Source organism: Anabas testudineus, chromosome 22, assembly GCF_900324465.2.
Source record: "Anabas testudineus chromosome 22, fAnaTes1.2, whole genome shotgun sequence".
Taxonomy (NCBI): Eukaryota; Metazoa; Chordata; class Actinopteri; order Anabantiformes; family Anabantidae; genus Anabas; species Anabas testudineus.
The window spans coordinates 19,330,499-19,342,703 of NC_046630.1; the positions used below are offsets into that span (position 1 = coordinate 19,330,499).

Genomic DNA, 12,205 nt, shown 5'->3' on the forward strand with positions numbered 1-12,205 from the left:
AATCCCATTTCAGCAAGCTTTAGGCAACAGTAGAGAGGAAAAACTCCCTTTAGAGGAAGAAACCTGCAGCAGAACCAGGCTCATAGTGGGCGGCCATCTGCCTCGACCGGTTGGGGTGAGTGGAAAGAGAAGAGAGAAAAGAACATCAGGCAATAAAGACAACAACAAGCAGCAAGAACACTGGACAGATGAACTGGATTCTGGAGATGTACAGCTCCAGGCCGAGGATACCTGCAGAATAGTACAGAGAGAGGGAGACAGAGAGGAGGAAACACAACTACAGGAGAGAGAAGACACAAAGTTAATGACATGCAATGGTGGCATTAGAATAGATAGAGGAGAAAGGAGAGAGGAGAGGAGCTCAGTGTATCAGTAGAGGTATGGACTAAAATGAATGAATGAAAAAGAATTTGGGTGAATTAAAAAGTAAAAGTAAAAAGGGTCCTCAATGAGTTATCTCATTGACAAATGTATGCTAATCAGAAGCACTAGCTACATAGCAATGCAGCCAGTTAGCTTAGCATAACATAAAGACTGGGAACAACAGTAAGACAATATCTCTACCCAAACCTTTCATTAGATCTTTATCATCAAATGTATGCTAATGAGAAGAGCTAGCTAGGGCTAAAGCAAAACAGCCAGATAGCTTAGCTTAACAAAAATGGCGGAAACAGTTCTTTCAAGTAAAGCTCATAAATGTACGTGTTGTCTCCTTTGTGTTACAACAAAAGTGTAAAAGCAATCTGTTTATTGCTTTTTTATGAGGTGGCACATATAGAAGTATTTCCCAGCCACAAACCTGTGGAGTCTTTGGCGGTTTAATGGTGCTGTTAGACAGACCCAGTGCTTTTGTGCTAAGTGAAGCTAGCTGCCTTCTGACTGTAGCTAAGCGTTTAATGAAGTGTGTGATATCAAATGTCGCAAACCAAAGATCCAAACTATTTCTTTGAGCATCACCTAGATGATTAAGAATAGTTTTACAGATATTTCTTAATTAATATTAATAATTTACTTAAGCTATAAATGGCAGACCCAACGCATTATTGTAAAAAAAAAAAAAAAAACAGCGTTATTACCAAAACAGACTTAGTTAACTTCAGCCAGTCAAACACAACAAAATAAAATGATGTTTTTTGTTTGGTTTTTTTTATTAAGATTATACATTTTTAACAAATATTTTCTGAAACAGTTTTACCCGGTGGGCTGCAATTAATTAAGCACAAAAATACAAGAATAACAACAAAGTATGTAGAGAATGGCTGAATACTCTCTTTATTTTGGTACACATAGTGCTCATAAAGCTAATGCATGGATCAGGTTATGGCTAAGTCATGAATCTGCCTTTTTAAAACAAAAGGACTAAAGGACTAAGATCATTCTTGTACAAAACAAAGTAAAACTCACAAAACCAAGACATGTTGGAATTATGAATTGCTGTGAAGGCTTTAAGCAACCACCATGATTAAGAGAGGATGTCAAACAATAACCCAGATAGTTTACGATCACATACTGAGAGTGGATGTGCGGTGATAACAACAGTAACAGCCCAAAATGTGATTACAGAATTCAACTGTTGACACTCCATCGAGTGATGTGAGCTGGTCCAGAGGCCTTGGACCGCACGCGTGTGTCGGTGGTCTTGAACTTGGTGTTCAATGTGACAACAAAGAAACCAACAGGTTCATCCGGAGAGACAGCGGAGACATTCAGTCACTTTCAATGTACTTTCAGTTATGACAATAGCTAGCAGTAGGGTGCGCTGGATTTAAGGCAACAGAAGTCAACCCATGTCATCACATTTAAGTCACCAACGTGCATGTCAGGTTATGAAAACAGGACAGCCTGCACACAATGCATATGGCACACACTCATTCCTCTCCCTGTCACAAATGTCCATAAACTGCTAAAAAAAAAACAAAACAAAACAAAAACATTTAAATAGCTTTTTCCTTTCTTGCAAAAATAAAGTCGATTTAGACGTCGTTGAGGAGACCGGGCTCAGTTGTTAACGGCTACATTTCTTCCATGCCTGAGTGGTGTCAGCCTGTGCATGTCCACAGTCACATATGTTACTGATTTTTAAGACAAAAGTGTGCTTTGAGGTATAATACTTGATTATTTCAACTCCTGTGTGCATTGAGACACTGTGAAAAAGGGGCTTGGCTGAAGTCCGATTTGTGATTTCAGCTTTGTAGATACTACTGGGTTAGTTGCAACTTGCTAAACCTGATTTGTCTAAATGTTAACTGGGGTTGTGAATGTCTGAAATCTGAAATTCAGATGTTTGCTATCAGTCTGTTCAGAATCATGCACAAGTTCTGGTTTTCACAAAAAGAAACTTGGAGTCAGTGATCATCCCTGTCTGGGTCATTTTAAAGATGTCTCCATAGGACATATGCTCACATTTTCTGGACCATGTCAGAGCGCAAAACGTGCCACAAATCACATCTGTTTCTGCACAGAACCGTTGGAGAGTCTGGGTCAGAGCAGACTGTGGGAACATTTTGGTAACATTCAGAAACATGCCCCTAAGCTTAGAACAGTGTTCCCAAACAATAAGTGGCAGTAGGAGTAAGAGTTGGGTTTATTAATACTTGTGGGAAAACGTGTTACAGCTGACCCCGGTCTCCAAAATCCACTAGATATCTGATTCAAAATGCCACAATCGCCCGTGTCCATGCTCCAAGACTGGCCAGGGCCTGTTTGCTACAGATCTGTTCTAAGTCCGCCTGTCTGCTCAGCAGTCCTGAAAACCCCGATCCGAAGATGGAGATCAGGTTGGAGATGTTGGAAGTGTCTGTGTAGTCCGGGCTGGAGTAAGAACAGTCCTCGCGTTTCGCCCTTTTGCGAGCCGCTGTGAAATCCGCCACTTCCTCCACGTCAGACACGCAACAACCGAACTCGACCTTCCGTTTCTTGGCCGGGGACTGCGCGCCTTGGCCGCACTGGAGCGCGTCACAGCAGCAGTCCTGGTGGAGATAACCGTTCTCCACCGTGGTCACCACATGCGTGTCCAAATCCAGCACTGTGGTTTTGTTGCAGTGCCTGCTGTTGTTAGCGGGGAACTGCTCGAAGTGGGACTGCGGGGACACCTCCATGCAGCAGCTTCGGTACTCGGACGGCTCCGGCTCCGGCTCTTTACTGCCGTCCTCGAGGGGAGAGCGGCCGAGGAGAGCGCTCACTGTCCGGGGGTGTGCTGCCGGCTGCTCCGCGTCTCCGTGGCACGCAGAGTGGGACAGACTCGCCTCTTCACCGCAGCAAGCACCCCGCGCTTGCTCCCCATCGTCGGCGTCCTCTGCGTCCAGATCCAACGGGTTGAGCTCCTGGATCTCATTGCAGACCGTCATCACCTCCTCATACTGCTGCATCCTGTAGATCTCTGCGTATTTCTCCTTGATGTATACCTGCCTGGCGTTCCTCAGCACGTAAGAGACCAGCAGGTTTTTGTGCAGCTTGATTCCCCCTCTCTGCGTCCTGGAGTTGTGGATCTTCATTAAAGAAATGGAGATCAGGCTTTGCGCGTCCGCTGCGCATTCCATGGTGTTAATCATTATATTCCCACTCAGGTAGAGGGAGACCGATTCTCAGCAGTGCCTGTAGCAAACGTTTTGTTCTAGGAGACAGGTTCAAGTCAGCTCTGTGGAGAAACATTGGACACAACGATCCACCTCCTTGTGAGAGCCTGCAATCATTTGCAGATACCCTCGAACCAGAATGTGTATATAGTCAGACAGACGACCCGCCCCCTTCAGGACGAGCCAATGAGCTGCAGGCTATCTGTTGAGTGACAAGAAGGCTCCCTGGAAATATGTCGTCCTCGACCAATCAGCGTCAGGCGGTTCCCTCGGACTGTTCAAATTCCACCCAGGCTGTAGAACAGGAATGTCCTTATGTTGGCAGCAAACAGTCAGTGCTGCTGCTGAACATGTTACAGAGGACACGTTAAAATCCAACAGATGACTCATTTGATTTAGTTGGAGCTAAGTCTCCAAGTAAAAGAGATAGATTAGATGGAACTGTTATCTTGTTGATAGATATACACAATACATTTTGTCTCAAGGCTGTGTCACTAAAACCATCATAGTTATCAACACAATCCATTCTTTTTCTTACTGAATACATTGAAATGATCTATTTTGTGTACTACAAGAAGAAGCACACTCCACAAAATGCAGTTTCCCCTTTTATTTTAAGCGACTTTATTATGCACAATAGGTTTATAATTTTATTCTGGGGCTCCACTGGAATAGTTTTGAATGATATATGATATTAAACACTGATAAAATAACATTATATATACATCATTACTAACCTTTAAGTCTAACGTTTTTGAGTTTCCTTGGTTTGAGAGCCCAGGTGAAGTCTCGCCACATTTTGGAGCTTTACTGTTATTTAATAGCATAGGGGTTAGGGTTATGACATGCATAATCACACATAATCAAACTGTGACGGTACATCTAAAATGACAAAAAAGAGAAGAGTATATAAAAATATGCCTTGAGAAGTTCCACAAAAACATGTTTTCTCACTTTTACTCTAGTGATATTTAACTGTGTAGTTTGAGTTTACATACATATATATTGTCGTCAGTGCTCGCAGCACAAATTTAAAAACTCTAAACACATCTCTCCAGAAACTATTATCGGTCATAATGCACAGTAATTTTCAGTGGTTACTTTCTATCAAAAAATATTTGAAAGATAACACAAAATTGCATCCATGTCCATTGCTTTTCAGATGGAGTCACATACACAATCTTAAACGTTGAACAAACAACACCACAACAAACCAACTAAGCCTGTGCTATCTCATCTTTCTAGAGGGAGTGCATTCACTGTGTGGTTGCAGTGAATGCACAGAAGCACAACCATCATGGCTGAAACCCGTCATAAAGTGCCACCAGTGGCCACTAGATGGTGGCGCCAAAATAATCTCTTGCACACGATTGTACTCTAATGCCTCCATATGTCTTTAACACAAAAGTTGCAGCTAGTTCTCTGAGTTGACTTCCTCTGTGTGTCCTGGTGAGGAAGGAGCGTACAGCTACACTCATTTATGTTTTTATATTTGTGATGGAAAAAACTATGCATAATATGAAAAGGGTCGACCCACTAAGGATTATCAGCTAGTCTGTACTTACCATCTGAAGCATGTTAGCATCTTTCAGCCTATTCTTTTGGTTTTACTGAGCATAGCAGTTTTGGTTCACCCTCATTTTTTTGATTTGCATTTTAATTAGCTATTTGCTCAATTTGTATTTTACATATTAAATTAGGTCGTCTTTTCCGACAATTTCACACACTGAGATTTTAGCTTTCTTTAAAAGTAACTACATTTCTCAAACTTGTACAACCATGACACTAAGACTATGTTTTTTCTGGCTCCACGTGGCAGTAACCTCTCTTTATTTCTGTTAGGGTGGGGTAACCAGTAGAACAACAAGTCTGACATTACATCACAGAGATGGGTATATCGGTAGTAGGTGGAAAGAGAGTTACTCAGGAATATTCACAAGCCTTACTGTGAGCAAACTATATAGTGGAACAATAACTGATACCTGGATAATACTAGTTCTGTTATTCACACTGTCACACATTCTAATTCTAAAGACAGCTGAAATGCTGGAATGAATACAGATGGTAGAATCAAAGAAAAGCTCTGGGTATGTGTGTGAACAGTAGCACTCTTAAACCAGGGTGCAGGGAACCAGCATTGCAGTGGCCTCTATAAATTACTCATCCGGTAGTTTCAAATGCCTGCCAAGTGAGTGCAGTAACCTGTGTTGAACCTGTAGAGGCCAGTGCAGCACTAGTTATCTGCCCTGGGTGATTAGTGTGATGTTACCGTTTCCAAATTCTCCCTCTGAGGTGGGACAGTGCTTCTACAGCCTGCAGTGTGACGAGATGATCATTTTTACGCAGGACAAACAAAGCATCAGAGAACATGCCCAGGGATAAGACCATGCTGAGGGATGTCTACAGGACGCCTGACTGTGATGCTGTTTATGAGTGATGTTTGTATGATGCAGAACACGGCACAGACTCGTCTTTATTTCCAGAGGGGGTAGCTGTCTGCAAAGGGGAGAGCTCTGCAGAGGGCTACTGTGATGCAACAGGTCTCCTCTGGTTTAAAGTCTCTACAACAAGATCACTACTGAGTAACGGTTTGTTGGAGGCGATGGAGCTGAGGTTATGTGTGTAATGTAAAGAAGAGCGTCCACACTCTGGTGCCTTATTCAGAACATGAAAAAAAGCTTTGGGTCTTCTCCCAGCATAATGTATTTTTAAACCCTGGAATAACAGTGACAGTCTTTTTTAGGTACAGTTACAGCAAAGCAGATTCAACAGCAGACAAGGAAAATAACCAAAAACATCATGTTTAGCAGGGATGTGCAGAGGGGATAGCTCTGGGGGCTCAAGCCCCTGCTGTTTACCAAATTAATCAAAGATGCCCCTTTCAGCATCATCATCACAGTATGTTAACAGTGTCTTTCGGGGAGATATTATAAAAGTAAGAGTTTTAATTAATGAACACTGAAATAACTCAACATTGTAATTTACAAAATAGTTTCAATTAGCTCCCTAATGATGGATGCCCCTGCCTCTGTGAAACTCTGAAGGCAGGTGATACATGGTAATTAGGGTTCTGAAACCGAGACCGAAACCACCACTTGCAAAGAAACACATTTTCTCTGTTACATTAAGTAAGTCAATAAGTCGTGCAGATAGTTGTGGTTTTATTTTATGATATATGATTGAACTTACATTTCTGCCTTCACTCAAATACAGTGGAGCTGAATTAAATTTGGTGTGCATTGCTAACAGTACTGGTGTTGTTTTAATTCAGCAGCAACATGGCTCTCACAATTTTTCTGGATAATTCAGAGATCTTGTGGTTAGCATCCTGTATAGAAAACAAAAACAACACTACAAGTCTGAGGTCACTTAAAAATGACTTGTATTGCATGAAAACATACATGTTTTGAGCCGTGCTAATGTAATGTAACAGCATTTTCTAATGATTATTTAACCTTTTAATCTCATGCTATTGGAATAAAGTATTAATATTTGTTGATGATCATTCACTGTGCATTTATGCAGATAGTCCCTTAAAAGTCAGCTGTTTCCAATATTTACAACATACACAATGCCTACACTGCATCCCTGATCAATTTGGTTTTATAAATTCAGCATTTCTTTCAAAAACAAGGTTTATTGGTGTTTAAAGTTTCTTTTACCACTCTTCTACCTAAGAAATATATTAAATCTATACTGGTCATAGAGACAATAAGACAATAAGACGTATTAAACCAGCACTAAACTGGTTAAATACACATTTATCAGATAGATTCCAGTTTGTGCATGTTAATGATGAGTCCATGAACACAAAAGTTAGTTACTAAGTTCCACTGGGTTCTGTGCTTGGACTGATTTTCTCTTTATTAGGAAACACTGTATAAATGTCCATTGCTATGCAGATGATAACCAGCTATATTCATCTATGAAACCAGAAGAAAGCAATCAATTAATCAAACTTCAAATATGCTTAAAAGACATAATATAATAATCAATTTCCTCCATTCAGAGGACAGACAGACAGTTATTTGGTTTGGTCCTAAAAATCTCAGAGACACTATGTCTAATCACATTCTTACCGTAGATGACTTAGTAAATCTCTTTGTTATCTTTGGCCAGGATATCTCCTTTAGTTCATACATAAAATAAATCTCTATAACTGCCTTTTTTTTACCTGAGAAACATTGTTAAAATTAGGAGCATCCTGTCCCAAAGTGATGCTGAAAAACTAGTCCATGCATTTGTTACTTCCAGACTGGACTATTGTAATTCATTATTAATAGGATGTCCCAATAACTCATTAAAGAGCCTCCAGTTAATCCAAAATGCTGCAGCCAGAGTTCTGACTGGAATTAGCAAGAGAGATCATATTTCTCCTACGTTAGCTTCTCTCCATTGGCTCCCTGTAAAATCCAGAATTGAATTTAAAATTCTTCTCCTCACTTATAAATCACTTAATAATCAGGCTCCATCTTATCTTAAAGACCTCATAGTTCCTTATCTTCCAAGCAGAACTCTCCATTCTCAGGCTGCAGGTTTACTTGTGGTTCCTAGAGTTTCCAAATGTAGAATGGGAGGCAGAGCCTTTAGCTATCAAGCCCCTCTCCTGTGGAACCAGCTCCCAGTTCAGGTTCTGGAGGCAGACGCCCTCTCTACATTTAAGACTAGACTTAAAACTTTCTTTTTTTATAAAGCTTATAGTTAGAGATGGATCAGGTGACTCTGAACCATCTCTTAGTTAAGCTGATATAGCTTAATCTGCTGGGGGACCTCTACTGATAAACTGAGCTCCTCTCCTCTCTCCTTTCTCCTATATCCATTTAAATGCCACCATTGCATGTCATTATCCTTGTGTCTTCTCTCTCCCGTAGTAGTCCTTTTCTCTCTTCTCTTTCCACTCACCCCAACCGGTCGAGGCAGATGGCCGCCCACTATGAGCCTGGTTCTGCTGGAGGCTTCTTCCTCTCAAGGGAGTTTTTACTCTCCACTAAAGCTTGCTCAAATGGGATTGTTGGGTTTTTTAATATAATTTCTTATACAATTATACTCTGTAAGGTCTTAGACCTTACACTGTAAAGTGCCTTGACATTACTTCTGTTGTGATTTGGCTCATAAATAGAATTGAATTGAGATGAGATGAGGAGATTAATACCATTCTCATGGCTGTGCTCAGTACAGAGGTGGAGTCAGGCCACACTTAGCCTAGCTTAGCATAAATACTGGAAGCAGATGGAAATGGCTATCTAGAGCCTGAAAATACACCTATAAAATGTGTGTGCCTTTTTCTGTGTGCTTCTTTGACAGCTCAGATTCCACTCTCCCTCCCATTTGTGTACATATGAGTTATGGTATATTCACAATCCCCAGGTTAGCCATAAATGTTTGTCTACAGTGAATGCATCATTGCCAAATGTTGTTCTACTCTGGTGAATTTGCCTCTGCATCCTCCCAGTGACTTTGTATTAAATGGTGTAATATCTAAATTTTGTTCAGCATTTTGTCTGAACAACCCTGTAGAGGTGTTGTTATATCTACTACTGTGGACAGAGCTGTTTCCTGCTAAGTTTCACTAACAGGATCTTGATCCCAGCCTTTTGCCTAATAAATACCAGATCATTCTCATGCCCACAACTATGTCAGGTCCTGATGCTAAAAAAACCCTGTATGCATCTGTGCGAAATGCTGGGGGAAGTCAATCGACTGCAATATTAAGCGTGTCAGTGTAATACATTTTGCGTCAATATTTGATGCTTAGAGAACGTCAGCTCTGGCACAACGGCCACCAGTTTGGTGCTATTTTAAGAGATGTCTGGTTTCACATGCACGCATGAGAATGATACAGAACTCTTTACACCATAACAAATAAAAGAAATGCAACATTCATACCAAAAAAAAATGCCGTAATACAAAATTTCCATTGTGTGACTTATTTTGTTGTCAGATATGTTTAAGCATGCTTAAACATAACAATAACAGTTCAGGTGGGGGACTTGTATAATGATGCAGTAGAAACAATTTGAATGAGAATGGCATTTTATTGTTATTAATAACCAAACTACTTTTAAAATTATCATTCATTTTCACTAACAACACTTCTTTCATTGCACTACCGTACTCCCCTTCGCTCTTCACATTTTTCCATTATAGAGCAGTTGCTTTCTATTTTCAGTCTTTCCTAATTTCCTTCTCTTCGTCTCCCCTCATCTTTTCGACCTCACTGCTTTTTTACCACAACTAAACTCCTGTACTGTTGTCCTCTTAATTTTCACCCCTCTGTTTCTTCCTACACGTGTTTATTTCTTTCTCTGCTCCTCAGACTGGGAGTGCAGCATTGCAGCACATTTGCAGGTGTCAGCAAAGCAAATGCTGTTTTCTCTTACTTTTTTTTGTATGCATGGTCAGCACTGGAGACCAAAGAGGTATCTGTCTGTGCTGCTGCCACCATCCTACATTCACAACTGCAGCTTTTACACTCATGCCACACTGCTTCCCTGTCTCCTTTCTAAATGCAGAAGAGCAATTGTTTGCAGACCTTTCAGAAATTAGATTCAAGCTATGTATTCTAAGGAAGAAGGCAATAAACAGTAGAAAATTGTATGTATGATGATTTATTGATGGACACTTTAAACTGTTTCTCCCAGTGAAGCTTGGGTGGGACTGTCATTCTGCATTTCTCTATTCAATAGTGTATGTCTCACACAAAAATATTTCAGATGCTGCTGATTGTATTGCATTTTGATGAAGCTTTGTGGAATAATACACGAGTGATTGACCCAAGGGAGAAAAGAGCGACAGTGTTTTAGAGGGAAGGGCATCTCATTTCCCTAAGAACATATTTCCACATGTCCTCTAGTATGCAGGAAGGGTTAGGAAGTGGACACCGTTAACTGAGCTAAGATGTACCCAGTGTCATACTTGCCTCCTGCACTGGTTTTTAGGTCTAGGTAAAGCTCACACATATAAAACCTGCTGCTTTGACTGTACATCAGCATAATATTAATAATAATAATTCATTTTTACTATTTCTGCGTGAATAGTAAATTTTGCAGCTTCTTATTTACTGTAATTTGATCCATAGAGAATTATCATCACACCGTGCTGCATGCTGGGAGGAAGGCACAACATATTATGAGGTATGCAGGCTGTTTACTTGGGGTTGATACAGTGGTTACCATGGGTTACCTGCATAATTTTTCTTTTGTTTGGCTAAGAAGTTGGTTCAGTTGTTCAGATTTGGTTGAGAAAGGAAGAGATCAGTATGGAAAAAAAAGGAAAATGGAGTAATTCAATTGCAAATGGCCTTTGAACACTATTAAAATATGTAGAGCCATATAATTTGGTAACCCAGACTGGATTACAGAACCAGATGCACTACAAGTACTTGAAAATAGTACATTTAAAACACATTCTAAACACATTCATAGTTTTCCAGTTGCTGGGTGTAAGATCTGCTTATTCACAGCCGAGCAGCAAACTGCATCAGAAAGGCATCGTAACGGTCACCACGCAGCACGGGCTGTGCAGAGTATGGCAGTGTGTAGAAGGCAGGCGGTAGAAGAGCATAGTAGAGCAGGGAGCAGAAGAGCTGGGTGGTGCAGAGTGGATTTAACACACGTTTCATACTGGCACTAGCCAAAGTTAATTTAGCTTTGTACTACTATGGAGTCCGATTTTCTTGGATTACCTTCTATAATGTTGCTGTTTTTGTGTTTTGTGGTTGTTTCACCCCAGTCACATTAATAATTTAATAATTCTTATTTATGTTTAACAGGATCATTGCTTTTATTCACTTTAGTTTTAAACGTGTAAACATTTTAAGCCCTACAAATTATATTTCATTCACAGTGACTGCACTAGGGTGGGAGCTGAAATCTCCAAGACAGACATCTGAAAAGTCTAAGTACTGTATTCCTTACTGTATGACTGGATTTTCTTCCTTTCATGCACAGGATTGAACAAAAAACAAAGCTTTTCTGGATACTGAATAAGGTGCTCTATTGTTATTATTATTGGAAGCATCATGTCAAAATAGACCAAATGTGCTCAGGCTTGTACCTCTTGTGTGGGGATGTAGCTCAGTGGTAGAGCGCATGCTTTGCATGTATGAGGCCCCGGGTTCAATCCCTGGCATCTCCATGGTTTTGGGGTACCCTATCTACAAACCCCAGGGTGAGTGGTTTGAGTTCCAGTTCCAGTTCCTCCTGGCTACTTGCTGAGGTGTAGCAACGACTGTCTGGCGGCAGGTGTCCAACCACAATTTCCCCAAGGGGATCGATATTGTATTAGGGCGCCCTAGTGGCTCAATGTGTAGATCATTGGCCTTAGATGCAGAAGGTTCAGAGTTGAAACCATGTCACAGACACCAGGTGTGTCCTTGAGCAAGACGCTCCTGAGCCACTGTATGTGGCTCCCACACTTTTTCCCTCCAGGGGTATGGGCTTAATGCAGAGGACCAATTTCATTGTAACAGGTAAATGTGACATATGATGATTAAAGGCTTTCTTCTTCTGATACATTGAACACTCTCACACACAGACTGGTCTGGTTGAATATGTAAACCAGGACCGCCTGACTGTCAGTATAGAAGTGCACTGCATCCAAACTCACATACAGTTCATTCATATTAACTT

The 12,205-nt window shown here is 40.8% G+C and overlaps 1 protein-coding gene and 1 non-coding gene across 2 annotated transcripts; one reads left to right on the forward strand and one right to left on the reverse strand.

Moving 5' to 3' along the window:
- Positions 1-1,141: 1,141 nt before the first annotated feature.
- On the reverse strand, positions 1,142-3,679 carry ier5l (immediate early response 5-like). Its single transcript, XM_026338881.1, has one exon. It carries the CDS (start codon positions 3,549-3,551, stop codon positions 2,652-2,654), a length of 900 nt encoding a protein of 299 aa, XP_026194666.1. The 5' UTR covers positions 3,552-3,679; the 3' UTR covers positions 1,142-2,651.
- A 7,960-nt stretch (positions 3,680-11,639) lies between these two features.
- Positions 11,640-11,711, forward strand: trnaa-ugc. Its single transcript has one exon. It is a non-coding gene; the product is annotated as a tRNA-Ala (tRNA).
- The last annotated feature ends 494 nt before the right edge of the window (positions 11,712-12,205 follow it).